Raw genomic sequence first — 12,462 nt, 5'->3', positions numbered from 1 at the left:
CCCTAAGTATCTTCAAGATACCTTATCTCAAAATAAAAATTAAAAATAAAAAGGGCTGGATATGCACTTCAGTGGTAAAGCACTGGGCTCAATCACCACCAACAAAAACAAAACAAAATTCCACAAGTTTCTTGGTTGCTTCTCATATCCTTTCACTACAAAGAATATGGCTAATTGAAAGTCACAGACTCCAACCTACAATCACAAAAAAATGTGAACTACAAAACTATACTGAGAGCCATCCCAGCAGCTCGGGAGGCTGAAGCCAGAAGGATTGTGAATTCAAAATTAGCCTCAGTAAAAAAGCGAGGCACTGAACAACTCAGTGAGACCCTGTCTCTAAATAAAATACAAAATAGGGCTCAGGATGTGACTCAGTGGTTTGAGTGCCCCTGAGTTCAATCCCCTATACCCCTCCCAAAAAATAAAACTATACTGAGGAATTTTTTAGGTTAGCAGATGCAAATCTTTTTTTTTTTTAATCAAAGAAACATACCTCAGGCAAAAAGCATTAAACAACCTAATACTACCACAAAAAAAAATAAAAGAGAGAAGAAAAAACAACAATCAACCTTAATTACATTTCAAAAAAATAAGTGCCTGACATCATTATACAAAGTACATGTATGAAGACTTGAATTGAGTGTCAACATACTTTATATACAAACAGAGATACAAAAATTGTGATATATATGAGTACTAAGAATTGTAGGGACTGGGGATATGACTCAAGCGGTAGCACGCTGGCCTGACATGCGTGCGGCCGGGGTTTGATCCTCAGCACCACATACAAACAAAGATGTTGTGTCCACCGAAAACTGAAAAATAAATATTAAAAAAATTCTCTCTCTCTTTAAAAAAAAAAAAAGAAAGAATTGTAATGCAAAAAAAAACACAACAAAGTACATGTATAAAGGCATAAATTGACATGAACATACTTTATATACAGATATGAAAAATCGTGCCCTATATGTGTAATAAGAATTATATTGCTTTTCATTGCTGTCGTGTAGTTAAAAATTAAATAAATAGGGCTGGGGATGTGGCTCAAGCCGTAGCGCGCTCGCCTGGAATGCGTGTGGCCCGGGTTCGATCCTCAGCACCACATACCAACAAAGATGTGTCCGCTGAGAACTAAAAAATAAATATTAAAAATTCTCTCTCTCCTCTCTCACTCTCTCTTTTAAAAAATAAATAAATAAATAAATAAATGGGGGTTATCCAATAAATAAATAAATAAATAAATGGCCTGTCTTTTCTACTGTAAAATGTACTGGGGATTGAACCACTAAGAAACCACTACATTCCAAGCCACATCACAACACACTCAAGATGCAATAATTAAGCCAATTGCTTCAGTTTCCCTATACCTATAAGAAAAAAAAATTTTTTTTAATTACAAAAATCACATCAATAGATCAATAGTGAGCAGACAGAAGACTTGAATTCTAACTGTTCCAACTTGCTAGGTGATACTGGACAAAAAAATTTTTTTTTAAAGAGAGAGAGAATTTTTTAATATTTATTTTTCAGTTTTCAGTGGACACAACATCTTTATTTTATTTTATGTGGTACTGAGGATCGAACCCAGAGCCCTGCGCATGCCAGGCGAGCGTGTTACGGCTTGAGCCACATCCCTAGCCTGAAAAAAATGTTTCAATATATATTTTTTAGTTTTAGATGGACACAACACCTTTATTTTGTTTATTTATTTTTGTGTGGTGCTGAGGATTGAATCTAGTGCCTCACACATGCTAGGCGAATGCTCTATCACTGAGCCACGACCCCAGCCTCAATAGGACTGAAAAAATTAAAATGGATTTAAAAGTATACTAAGAAGCCAGGCACAGTGGCACACACCTGTAATCCTAGTGGCTTGGGAGGCTGAGGCAGGAAGAGCAAAAGTTCAAAGCCAGCCTCAGCAATCTCAAAGCACTGAGCAGCTCAGTGAGACCCTGTCTCTAAATAAAATTCAAAATAGGGCTGGGATGTGGCTCAGTGGTTGAGTGACCCCGAGTTCAATCTCCAGTACCAAAAAAAAAAAAAAGAGTATGTGTATGTATATATATATATATATATATAAAGTATATATATACACATTAAAAAATTTTAAGGTCATCTACAAAGATTAATCATTATCATCTGCTGCTAAAAGCAGCAACTAGACTATCTCTGATATCTAGCTCTGACATTTTTTGATTCTGTGACCAATATAAATGAATGCACATGCATACTGTATTTTGCCAAATGAAAATACTTTAGAAATCAAGGAATCCCACACTCGCTGGGGAATGAAACTTAGCAAGAGGAATCTCCAGACTTTTTCACTGCTCAGGCATTCTCTCAGCATTCCATAGAAGCACTTTGTACTTACCCAGCTAGTTCAGTCCACACAGTAGACCACAGATGGCCTAGTAAAATTTGACCTGACTTATCCATCACACTAATAAACAATCAAGACTAACCTTTCACAAGAAGCTACAAGAGGGTTGTGGCTCAGTGGTAGAGCGCTTGCTTAGCATGTGGAGGCACTGGATTCGATTCTCAGCACTGCATATAAATGAATAAAATAAAGGTCCATTGACAACTAAAAAATATTTTTAAAAAAAAGCGGCAGCAGCAGCAGCTATAAGAGATCCCATGAATGGCACCCTAGCAAATATTCTAAGTATAATATTTGAGAAATGTAATAGTTGACATCTTATCTTCTAAAGTTACATTTGATTCCCTAGGAACATACTGAAAACACCTTGAGATCTGGCATATACTCCCTTTGGTCATTACAGGACCCTGCCACTCTTAGAACTCAGCCCTGTGGTTCTAAATACTCCAAACTGAAATCAACAATCATGGAACAACTGAAATGTAGGCATTTGACTAATATCGGCCTCACTTAATAACTTTTAGGAACTAAATCTTAAAATCTGGCAAAGGTAGGCTGTGTTTAATCACTGACTTCCAAAGAAGACACAAGCTTCTGAGAGGCAAGTCATTCTCTCACTAGATCCTATGTCATATCCAGCAGGAACCTAAAACAAATCAAGTATAGGTTCCCTAAGGTGAATGCAGGTCCCTGAGAGACCTCTAAAGTCATCTGACTGTAATTCCAATCCAAGGACAACAAAATAGGAATTGAGCCAGGCCAAGGCCAAGTACACCTTCCACCAGACTTGACCAAAAAAATAAGTTTATAAAAGGATATAGGCCTGGAAAAGGTGTACCAAAGGAGGCCTTAAGCAAAGTAAACTTTATTTTTAACCTAGGAAGGAAGGAAGGGCTAAACAGAGTCTTAAGAATTTGGTTTAGAGTTGTGGCTCAGTGGTTGAGCACTTGCCTAGTATGTGTGAGGCACTGAGTTCGATCCTGGCACCACATGAAAATAAACAAATAAAATAAAGGTATTGTGTCCATTTACAACTAAAAAAAACATTTTTTTTTTTTTAGAGAGAGAATTGAGAGAGAGAGTGAGAATTTTTTAATATTTATTTTTTAGTTTTCGGCGGACACAACATCTTTGTATGTGGTGCTGAGAATCGAACCCGGGCCGCACGCATGCCAGGCGAGCACGCTACCGCTTGAGCCACATCCCCAGCCCAAAAAAAAAAAAAGAATTTGGTTTAAGCACCAAACACTGTGACCAGGATTTCCTCACAAAAAGAGGAGCAGAGGGGCTGGAGTTGTAGCTAATAAACAACAATCAGTGGTAGAGCACTTGCCTGGCATGTGTGAGGCCCTGGGTTCAATCCTCAGCACTGCATATAAATAGAAATAAAAGATCCATTTACATGATTCTTCGGTTCTTAAGTGTGATGATTGGGTGTTCATGCTCTTGTGTGAGATGTGCCTCCCTCTAAACCTTGTTATGACATTGGCACATTACCCATTCTGACATGAAGGGGGAAAAAAAAAAAGATCCATTTACAACTAAAAAAGAGAAAGAGAAAGAGATAGGGGAGCAGAGCCTCAGTGACATTAAAGTAAAATCCATTTATTTTCAATGTGATCTTTCCTACCTGAGGGGAGTCAAATGGGATTCTCTTACATTCTAGGAATATAGGGTCTCTCCAAGTAAATACAGCATGTGCTTTAAACTGTCTTGGGCTACTCTGTATTTCCTATGTGCTGGTCTCTTCTCTTGACTTCTTCCTTGTTCTACCTTACAAAAGAAAACACAGGGCTTAACTTAGGAAATCTCCCTCATTACAGCAGCCTTGACTCCTGGCAGTATCCACACATGCCTGAGGTAAAGCAGGATTTGAGTTCTACTATAGTTAGTAATCTAAGCTTCAAAGTAGAGATGACCGTGAGAGAATTTGCCCAGAATTGACCAAACTGGCAAAGGAATATAAAAATTTAAATTTAGTTCATATTGAATACCAGTTTAAAACTGGCTCATCACACTTTTCTTTCTTCTTCTTTTCTCTTTTTATTTTTTTCAGTGCTGGGGATAGAACTTAGACCTTACATATGATACCAAAGCACTCTACTAAGACACTAAACTTTTTACAGCCACTTCATCTCCATAAAATGAGGAAAACCAGGTTTTATTTCTGGGTGGTTTTTTTGTTTGCCTGTTTGGTTGGTTGGTTGGTTTTGGTTTTGGTAATGGGATTGAACTCAGGGGTGCACTACTATCACTGAGCTATATCCCCAGCACTCTTTATTTTAGAGACAGTCTTGCTAAATTGCTGAAGCTGGCCTCAAACTTGTGATCCTCCTGCCTCAGTCTCTCCAATTGCTGGGATTACAGGTATGTACCACCATGACCAGCTTTTATTTCTTTTAAATAAGATATCCTGTTAGGGATGGAGGTTTAGAGATTAGAAGAAATGGGGAGTGGACTGGGATTATAGCTTAATGGCAGAGCACTTGCCTAGCATGTGTGGGGCACTGGGTTCAATTCTTAGCACCACTTACAAATAAACAAATAAAATAAAGGCATTCTGTCCATCTACAACTACAAAAAAGATTTTTAAAAGAAAGAAAATGGGGAGTAACTGCTAAAATGGGCAGGGCTTCAAGGTCAGAGTGATTATCACTCTATCTAAAATTAACTGTAGTGATGACTAAACCACTCTGAATATACTAAAAATAATTGAACTATGCTTTAAATAGGTGAATTGTATGGTATGTGAATTATATCTCAATACACTGTTTGTTTTGCCTATACATAATATAGGGGGACATATATATAAGTGACAAAGAAAATGGGGCAAAATGTGAACAGTGAATGTGGCTGAAAGATGAGACAAAGCATGGTGGCATATGCCTGTAATCCCAGTACCTCAGGCTGAGGCAGGAGGATCTGAGTCTATATTTAACACAGCAATTCCCCATGCTAACTGTTGTAAATGGAGAGGAAAGAATCTTAATCCTTCCCCAAAACAAAGGAACACTAAGCATCTTTGGTTTACTTGTTCTGGATATAGAAACTGGGTGAAGTATGTAACTTACTTTGCTTGGAGAAAACAGACTCCCCAGTACCTCCCTAGAGAAACTGGGCTCAATTCACAACTTCCTGTAGTTTCACTGATAATGACATCATCACTTTGGGAGGTATAAGAAAGGCAGAGGAGAGAAAATGCTCCCTGGAGAGTCTCAACTGGATGAGCTATTTGGATTGTTTGTTTTATTCAAAGATTCCCTCTGGGTAGTCCAGATTACTCTTATTTACCCATAAGAAATGAATAAAGGGGGTAAAAAAAAATCCTTCAATCAGTATCTATTCTAATAAAAGCCACCTACTTATAGATGATCTTCGCATTCCATTTGTACAACCACATTTTGGGGGAAAGGGGTACTGGGAATTGAACTCAGGGGCACTCAACCACTGAGCCTCATCCCCAGCCTAATTTTGTATGTTATTTAGAGACAGGGTCTGAGTTGTTCAGCACCTTGCCATTACTAAGACTGGCTTTGAACTCCCAATCCTCCTGCCTCAGCCTCATATGAGCTACTGGGATTTATAAACATGTGCCTCCACACCTGGCTGTGCAACTATATTTTAAGAAAATGCCCCGTCCTTCCCCCCACCCATTCCCACCTGCGCCACAATGGGTACTGAACCCATAGGTGCTCTACCATTGAGCTTCGTGCCCAGCACTCTTTATTTTTTTGACTCAGGGTCTTGCCTCCAACTGGCAATCCTGCCTCAGCTTCCCAAATTACTGGGATTATAAGCATTATAAGCACCACCACGACTCATGAAAATAACCTTCTTTACACATTTATACAACTCACCCCTCTATCTTTATTCTCCCAATAAGTTTACACAAAGATATAATTTTAGTTTGTTGAAAAGCCAGAAAATTAACAAATATTCATTAAAAGAGAATAGCTGGGTGTGGTGGCACATACCTGTAATCCCTGCAGCTCTGGAGGCTAGGGCAGGAGGATTGTAAATTCAAAGCCAGCATCAACAATTTAGTATGACCCCCCTGTCTCAAATAAAAAGGGCTGGGAATGTAGCTCAGTGGTAAACTGCCCCTGGTTAAATCTTAGTACCCCCGACACACACACATACACACACCAAAAAAAGGGAGAAGAGAGAGAGAATAATATTTACATTCACTTTTCCCTGGCAGGGTTATCGACTTTGCCCCCAGTCACAGAAATAGTAGCACAGCAGAAATATCAGACCCCAAAACTCATGGCCTCACTAACAGTAACTTCCTAGCTTCATTCCTGTTTTACCATTTACAAACCACTATCTTCATTTTCTAAAACCAGTGTCTATACAATTTATCAGATGCTCAAAGCACAACATAATAACATTGGTTTATTTCTTTTTTTTTTCTTTTTTTTTTTAAAGAGAGAGAGAGAGAGAGGAGAGAGTGAGACAGGAGAGAAAGAATTTTTTAATATTTATTTTTTAGTTCTCGGTGGACACATCTTTGTTGGTATGTGGTGCTGAGGATCGAACCCGGGCCGCACGAATGCCAGGGGAGCACGCTACCGCGTGAGCCACATCCCCAGCCCAACATTGGTTTATTTCATCTTTAAATTTTTTTTATTGAGAATAACTATTATTTTTAGTACTATTTTTTTAATATTTATTTTTTAGTTGTAGTTGGATACAATAGCATTAATTAATTAATTTTTATGTGGTGCTGAGGATCGAACCTGTGCTAGGCGAGCATTCTGCTGCTGAGCCACAACCCTAGCCCCTGTGCTACTGTTTTCTTTTTTTTTTTTTTTTAATGATTTTTAGTTGTAGATGGACATGATATCTTTATTTTAAATTATTTTTATGTGGTGCTGAGGCTTGAACCCAGGGCCTCATGTGTTCGAGGCAAGCACTCTACCACTAAGCCACAACCCCAGGCCCTGTGCTACTGTTTTCTAAAGACATCCAGTCAGAGGCAGATTCATTGGTACATGCCTGCAACTCCAGTTAGCTGAGGTAAGAGGATCCTGAATTCAAGCTGTAGGTAACCTAGGGAGACTGTAGGTAACCTAGGGAGACTCTTTATCAAAATTTAAAATTAAAAAAAAAAAAAAAGCTAGGGATGTAGTAGTAGTAGAGCATCACTTTTTTGGGGGGACGGGGGGAAGACCTCCATCCAGGCCAATGAGATGCAATTTAGTATCATGAGAAGAGCACCAGACTAAGTTAAAAAATGACCTAGTACGATGTAGGCCTTTCTGTGCTTCCTGGGCCTCATTTCCTGAGTCGCTTCCAGCACCAATAACTTGAACTGAATTCCAACAACTATATCATCCCAAAGTCACAAAATATAATACAAAGGAACCAAATAATCAATTGATCTGTTATAAGAATTTGAAGACCTAAAAAAGTAAACTTGAGGGCTGGGGTTGCGACTCAGCGGTAGATCACTCGCCTAGCATGTTCGGGGCTCTAGGTTCAATCCTCAGCACCACACAAAAATAAAATAAAGGTATTGTGTCGAACTACAACTAAAACAAAAACATTTAAAAAAAAAAAAAAAGAACTGGAATAAACAAAGCTAACCAGTTGGGTACAATGCATATACCTTTAATTCCAGCCACTCTGGAGGCTGAGGCAAGAGATCACAAGTCCAAGGCCAGCTTCAGCAACTTAACAAGACTTGTTTCAAAATTAAAAAATAAATAAAAGGGTTGGGGATCTACCTCAGTGGTAGAGCACCTCTGGGTTCAATCCCTGGTAGCAATAAATAAATAATTTCATGATTTTTTTCTAGTTTCATGATTTTTTTCTCCACCTGCTATTAATCTGGGGAAACAGCTTGTTATTCACCTTGATAAATGACAAATTTATCATATTTTTAAAAGACAAATTCACTTTTGTCATTTGTGATATGAACTTAATTTTTTTTTTTCATAAAAAACACTGGAATGGAGCTGGAGATGTGGCTCAAGCAGTAGCGTGCTCGCCTGGCATGAGCGCGGTGCTGGGTTCGATCCTCAGCACCACATACAAATAAAGATGTTGTGTCCACCAAAAACTAAAAAAATAAACAAATAAACATTTAAAAAATTCTCTCTAAAACAAACAAACAAAAAAAACACTGGAATGATTCTGGTGGCAAGAAAAAGAAAGAAAGAAAAGAAACTGTCCTGTTATCTCTGAAGCAAAGTAAAATTAGTCAACAATGTGAACACTTTCAAGAGAGAACCGTGGCAGGTGATGGTGGCCCGTGCCTAAAATCCCAGCAAGTTCAAAGCCAGCCTCAAAAACTTAAGCAAGGTTCTAAGCAAATTAAGGAGTCCCTGTCTCAAAATAAAAAACAAAAAGTGGGGATGGGGGGGAAATATAGTTCAGTTGGTAGAGTGCTTGCCTCAAATGCATAATGCCCTGGGTTCAATCCCCAGCACTGCCTTAAAAAAAAAAAAAAAAAAAAAAGCTCAGTGTCCCTAGTTCAGTCTCAGGTACCAAAAACCAAGAGAAACTCATGGCAAACTGTGACATCATATGCAAGGGCCTGCGTTCAATCCCTGGTACCAAAAAAGAATGAGGGAAAAAGAAAGAAAAATGGAAAGGACTTTCCCTCACCAAATCAGGATATAATTTTAAAGTAGTAACATAACAACCCCCCACCCATTAACTGCACACTTCAGACAGAAACTTTTCAACACTATTACAATTCAAAGACTTGGATGACAATAGGGTGGAATTCACGGGGATTTTATAGTTCTGACACACTTCCCACAGTGAGTTCCAAATCTGATCAGGGCCCCACGGCCACTCCCCTCCACCACTTCCCCCTTGAAAGACGACTTGAGAAACAACACAGCCACCCCAAGTAGGATGACACCCTTTTATTCACAAATGATCCTGGACTCATAAAGGACATAAATTACTTTTCATAAAAAGTTATGGCCCTGGAGTACAAGCCCTTTCAAGTGCCATGGGGGTTCCCATATACTTGGTGGGCCCAAGTTCACTTCATTACTTTATGTCCCAGACTGGGCAGAACTGCAATCCCTCGGAACACCCAGGCGGGTTATAACGGTTTTTGAGGAACTGGTGTTGTAGGCATCTTGGGAAGTGGCCAGATAAAGCCACCAAGTTTTTGTTTTGCTTTTTTTTTTTTTTTCTTTTTTTTTTAAAGTCTGAGTGGAACTTACTTTCACTAAGACGCGGGATGCCTTCTTCCCCCTGCTCCTCTCCAGAAGGGTATTGGAGGACAAGCCTCCCTTTATTTTACACTAAGTCACTCAACCTTCACCAGTCCACACGACCCTTTCCCTCTTCCCCCTAGCGAAGTGCCCCTGACGCAAAGGGCCGGAGTGGCGGTTGGGACTCCTCCCGGCGCAGGGCCCCTTATCCAGTCCCCCTCCTCCAGCTCGACGCCCCCTTCGTCCGCGCCCGCCCTGCGTCCTGTCCACCGACCCTCGCCCGGCTCCCGGGACAAAGCGGGATGGGAGAGGCTCCTCCGGGGTCCGCGGCCGCAGTCGGCGCGGGCAAGCGGACAGAGCTCTGCGCACACTCACCCGACAGCTCGTCCGGCTCCAGCCCGGTCTCGGTGTCCAGCCCGCAGATGACAAAGTAGTCGGCGAAGCGACTGGGCGCCGAGCCCCCTCCTCCTCCGCCGCCGCTGCTCATGGCGCCGGGGCCGAGCCGGGCCGGGCTGTGCGGAGCGGCGCCGAGCCCCCGCACCCGGGCGCCCGCCCGCCCTCAGGCCGCCCCTCCCGCCGCCGCTGCCGCTGCCGCCGCCGCTACCGCGGCTCGGGCCGCCGCCCCCGACCCTGGCCCGGTCCCCGCGGCCGCCGCTGCCGTGACGGGGCAGAGGGGTACCGGGCCGCCCCGCGCCGCATCCTGGACGCCTTCGCTCTGCGCCGCCGCAGCCAGCCCAGAGCGCCGCGGCCCGAGCGAGCCTGGAGAAGGGCGGAAAGCGCCGGAGAGCCTCGCCGCGGCCACCCCCCTCCCGCCGCGCCTGCGCAGGCGCGGTCGGGGAGGGGGCGGGCGCCTGGCGAAAAAGATGACGTGATGTTCTTGGTTCCCCCACCGGCTGCAGCTTCCCGGGCGGTCGCCGCAGCGCGGCCGGCGGCTGCCTGGCCACCAGCATTCGGCGTCCCCGGAGACTGCGACTCCGGTTGGGAAGGCTGAGGAGGTGTGAGGAGATGGGCGCATCCCGCAGTGCCACGACCCTGGCCCATATGCCCCCATTTTCTACCCATTAGAGGTCTGGAGATTTAGGCCGGCCCTGTCACCGGGATAGGATGGCAGGACTGAGCTCCGAAGCCCACCCAACCCTGTGGCCCTAGGCCCCATACTGCGCAATCTCCCTGCCCCCTCTCCTTGGCCTTTTCCCCAGCAAAACTGAGGATGCCCCTTCTTTCGGCGGGTATCAGCACTGTCTTATATTTATTCTTAATTTACAAATACAGAAACTGAGGCTGGGGGAGGAAACAATGACTTGGCCAAGGTTACATTGAGTTTAATAGACCAAAACGTGGACTACAATCTCGCAGTCTACTCGCTGCTTCCCACCCAACCAGGCCTTTTCCCACGCACCAAGCTTTCCTCGCTTTCTCTCTAGGAGTCTTCAGAGGTTCCTGCCACTTGGAAGTTCTCCTTCCTCTTCAAACTGTGAGAATATTCCATGCATCCTTGAGCCAGCGAAAAGTTGATGGATAAGGCAGAGGGAAATTTACCTCCTGGTCCTTGGTTTAGGACCATCTGATTTTATTTACCTCAGCTAGCAGGTGTGTCTATTGGAAATGAAATCAGAGGCCAAGAAGGCACTACAGCATAGTGGTTACTAGCATAGGCTCTAGAAATAATGCTCATATTTGAATTCTGACTTTGTCATTTATAGTATGACCTTAAGCAAGTTGGTTAATCTCCAGGTGCCAACAGCCAAGTTGGCGCACTCCTGTAATCCCAGTGACTCTGGAGGCTGAGGCAGAAGGATCCCAAGTTCAATGCCAGCCTTGGCAAATTCGAGGTCACTCCTGGAAATTTAGGGAGACTCCTCATCTCAAAATTAAAAATAAAAAAAGGGCCGGGGATGTAGTTCAGTAGTAAATCACCCCTGAATTCAATTCCCAGTTGGGAGAGGTGGGGGTTGGGGGATTGAAAGATTACATAAGACAAATGCATATATAGGTAGTGAGAATAGTACCTGGAATATAGAGCATTCAGTAAATATTACAATTATTATTGTTCCAGAAAGGTCTGCTCTAGCAGGCTGCCACTAAGGGCAGTAGAAGGCAATTGACTTCCCTAAGGGCTGAGCCTGGGCATTCTCCTGGGTTCTTTCCTTGGTACTTCTATCAAGTACTGGTTCCCTTGGGGAGGATTGCCTGGAGGTCACAGGCAATATCTGTGGAAACCATAGCACCAGCTATCTAACCTGTCCTAACTGGTGGAGAAAAGTGGAGAGGAGAAAGTAACTTAATAAACTCCAGTCAAGGTGATGTACACCCTATGCTGCATGCTGGGGACATAGAGACAATGGAGGGGGATTAGAGAGCTAACTAGTGAGAGCAAAGTAGAAAGGAGGCATCCCTCTGAGTTGGTGCAAGGTCAGGGAAGGATTCCAAAGAGGATGTATATACTCCAACCTGAGATCAGATTTTGTGAACAAGAATCTCTAACCTGAGATCTGGAACATGAACTTTCTCTGGTAAACAATTTTTAAAAAAATACTAAGGGGCTGGGGATGTGGCTCAAGCGGTAGCGCGCTCGCCTGGCGTGCGTGCGGCCCGGGTTCCATCCTCAGCACCACATACCAACAAAGATGTTGTGTCTGCCGATAACTGAAAAATAAATGTTAAAAAATTTAAAAAAAAAATACTAAAAAAATTTTTTAAAAAGTGGGGAGGGAGAAAATGTTTAATGCACCATGTGTAACATCAGGGAATGACAGATAAAATGGTTTGTTTACACAACAGCAAGTAATTCATTAAAATAAAAAGGGATGAAACAAGGGAGGGAGGCCAGGGCAAGAAAGACTTCAAATGCCAGGCTAAAGACTTTATCTTATCAGGTGTGCAGATGGGATAAATTAAAGG

General features: G+C 42.5%; 1 protein-coding gene and 1 non-coding gene across 3 annotated transcripts in view; one reads left to right on the top strand and one right to left on the bottom strand.

Annotated features, from left to right (window-relative positions):
- Dennd5a (DENN domain containing 5A) overlaps positions 1-10,102 on the bottom strand; it is an 88,941-nt gene extending 78,839 nt beyond the window's left edge. For both annotated transcript variants that reach the window (XM_026409559.2, XM_026409560.2), the window contains exon 1: positions 9,937-10,102. In XM_026409559.2, coding sequence (XP_026265344.2) covers positions 9,937-10,048 — 112 coding nt within the window. In that variant the 5' untranslated portion in view covers positions 10,049-10,102. The remainder of the gene's footprint in view (positions 1-9,936) is intronic.
- Positions 3,786-3,891, top strand: LOC113197342 (small nucleolar RNA U13). Its single transcript, XR_003302688.1, has one exon. It is a non-coding gene; the product is annotated as a small nucleolar RNA U13 (small nucleolar RNA).
- Positions 10,103-12,462: the final 2,360 nt, after the last annotated feature.

This window comes from Urocitellus parryii, chromosome 4 (assembly GCF_045843805.1).
Source record: "Urocitellus parryii isolate mUroPar1 chromosome 4, mUroPar1.hap1, whole genome shotgun sequence".
Taxonomy (NCBI): domain Eukaryota; kingdom Metazoa; phylum Chordata; class Mammalia; order Rodentia; family Sciuridae; genus Urocitellus; species Urocitellus parryii.
This window is presented reverse-complemented; position numbering and strand designations above follow the sequence as displayed.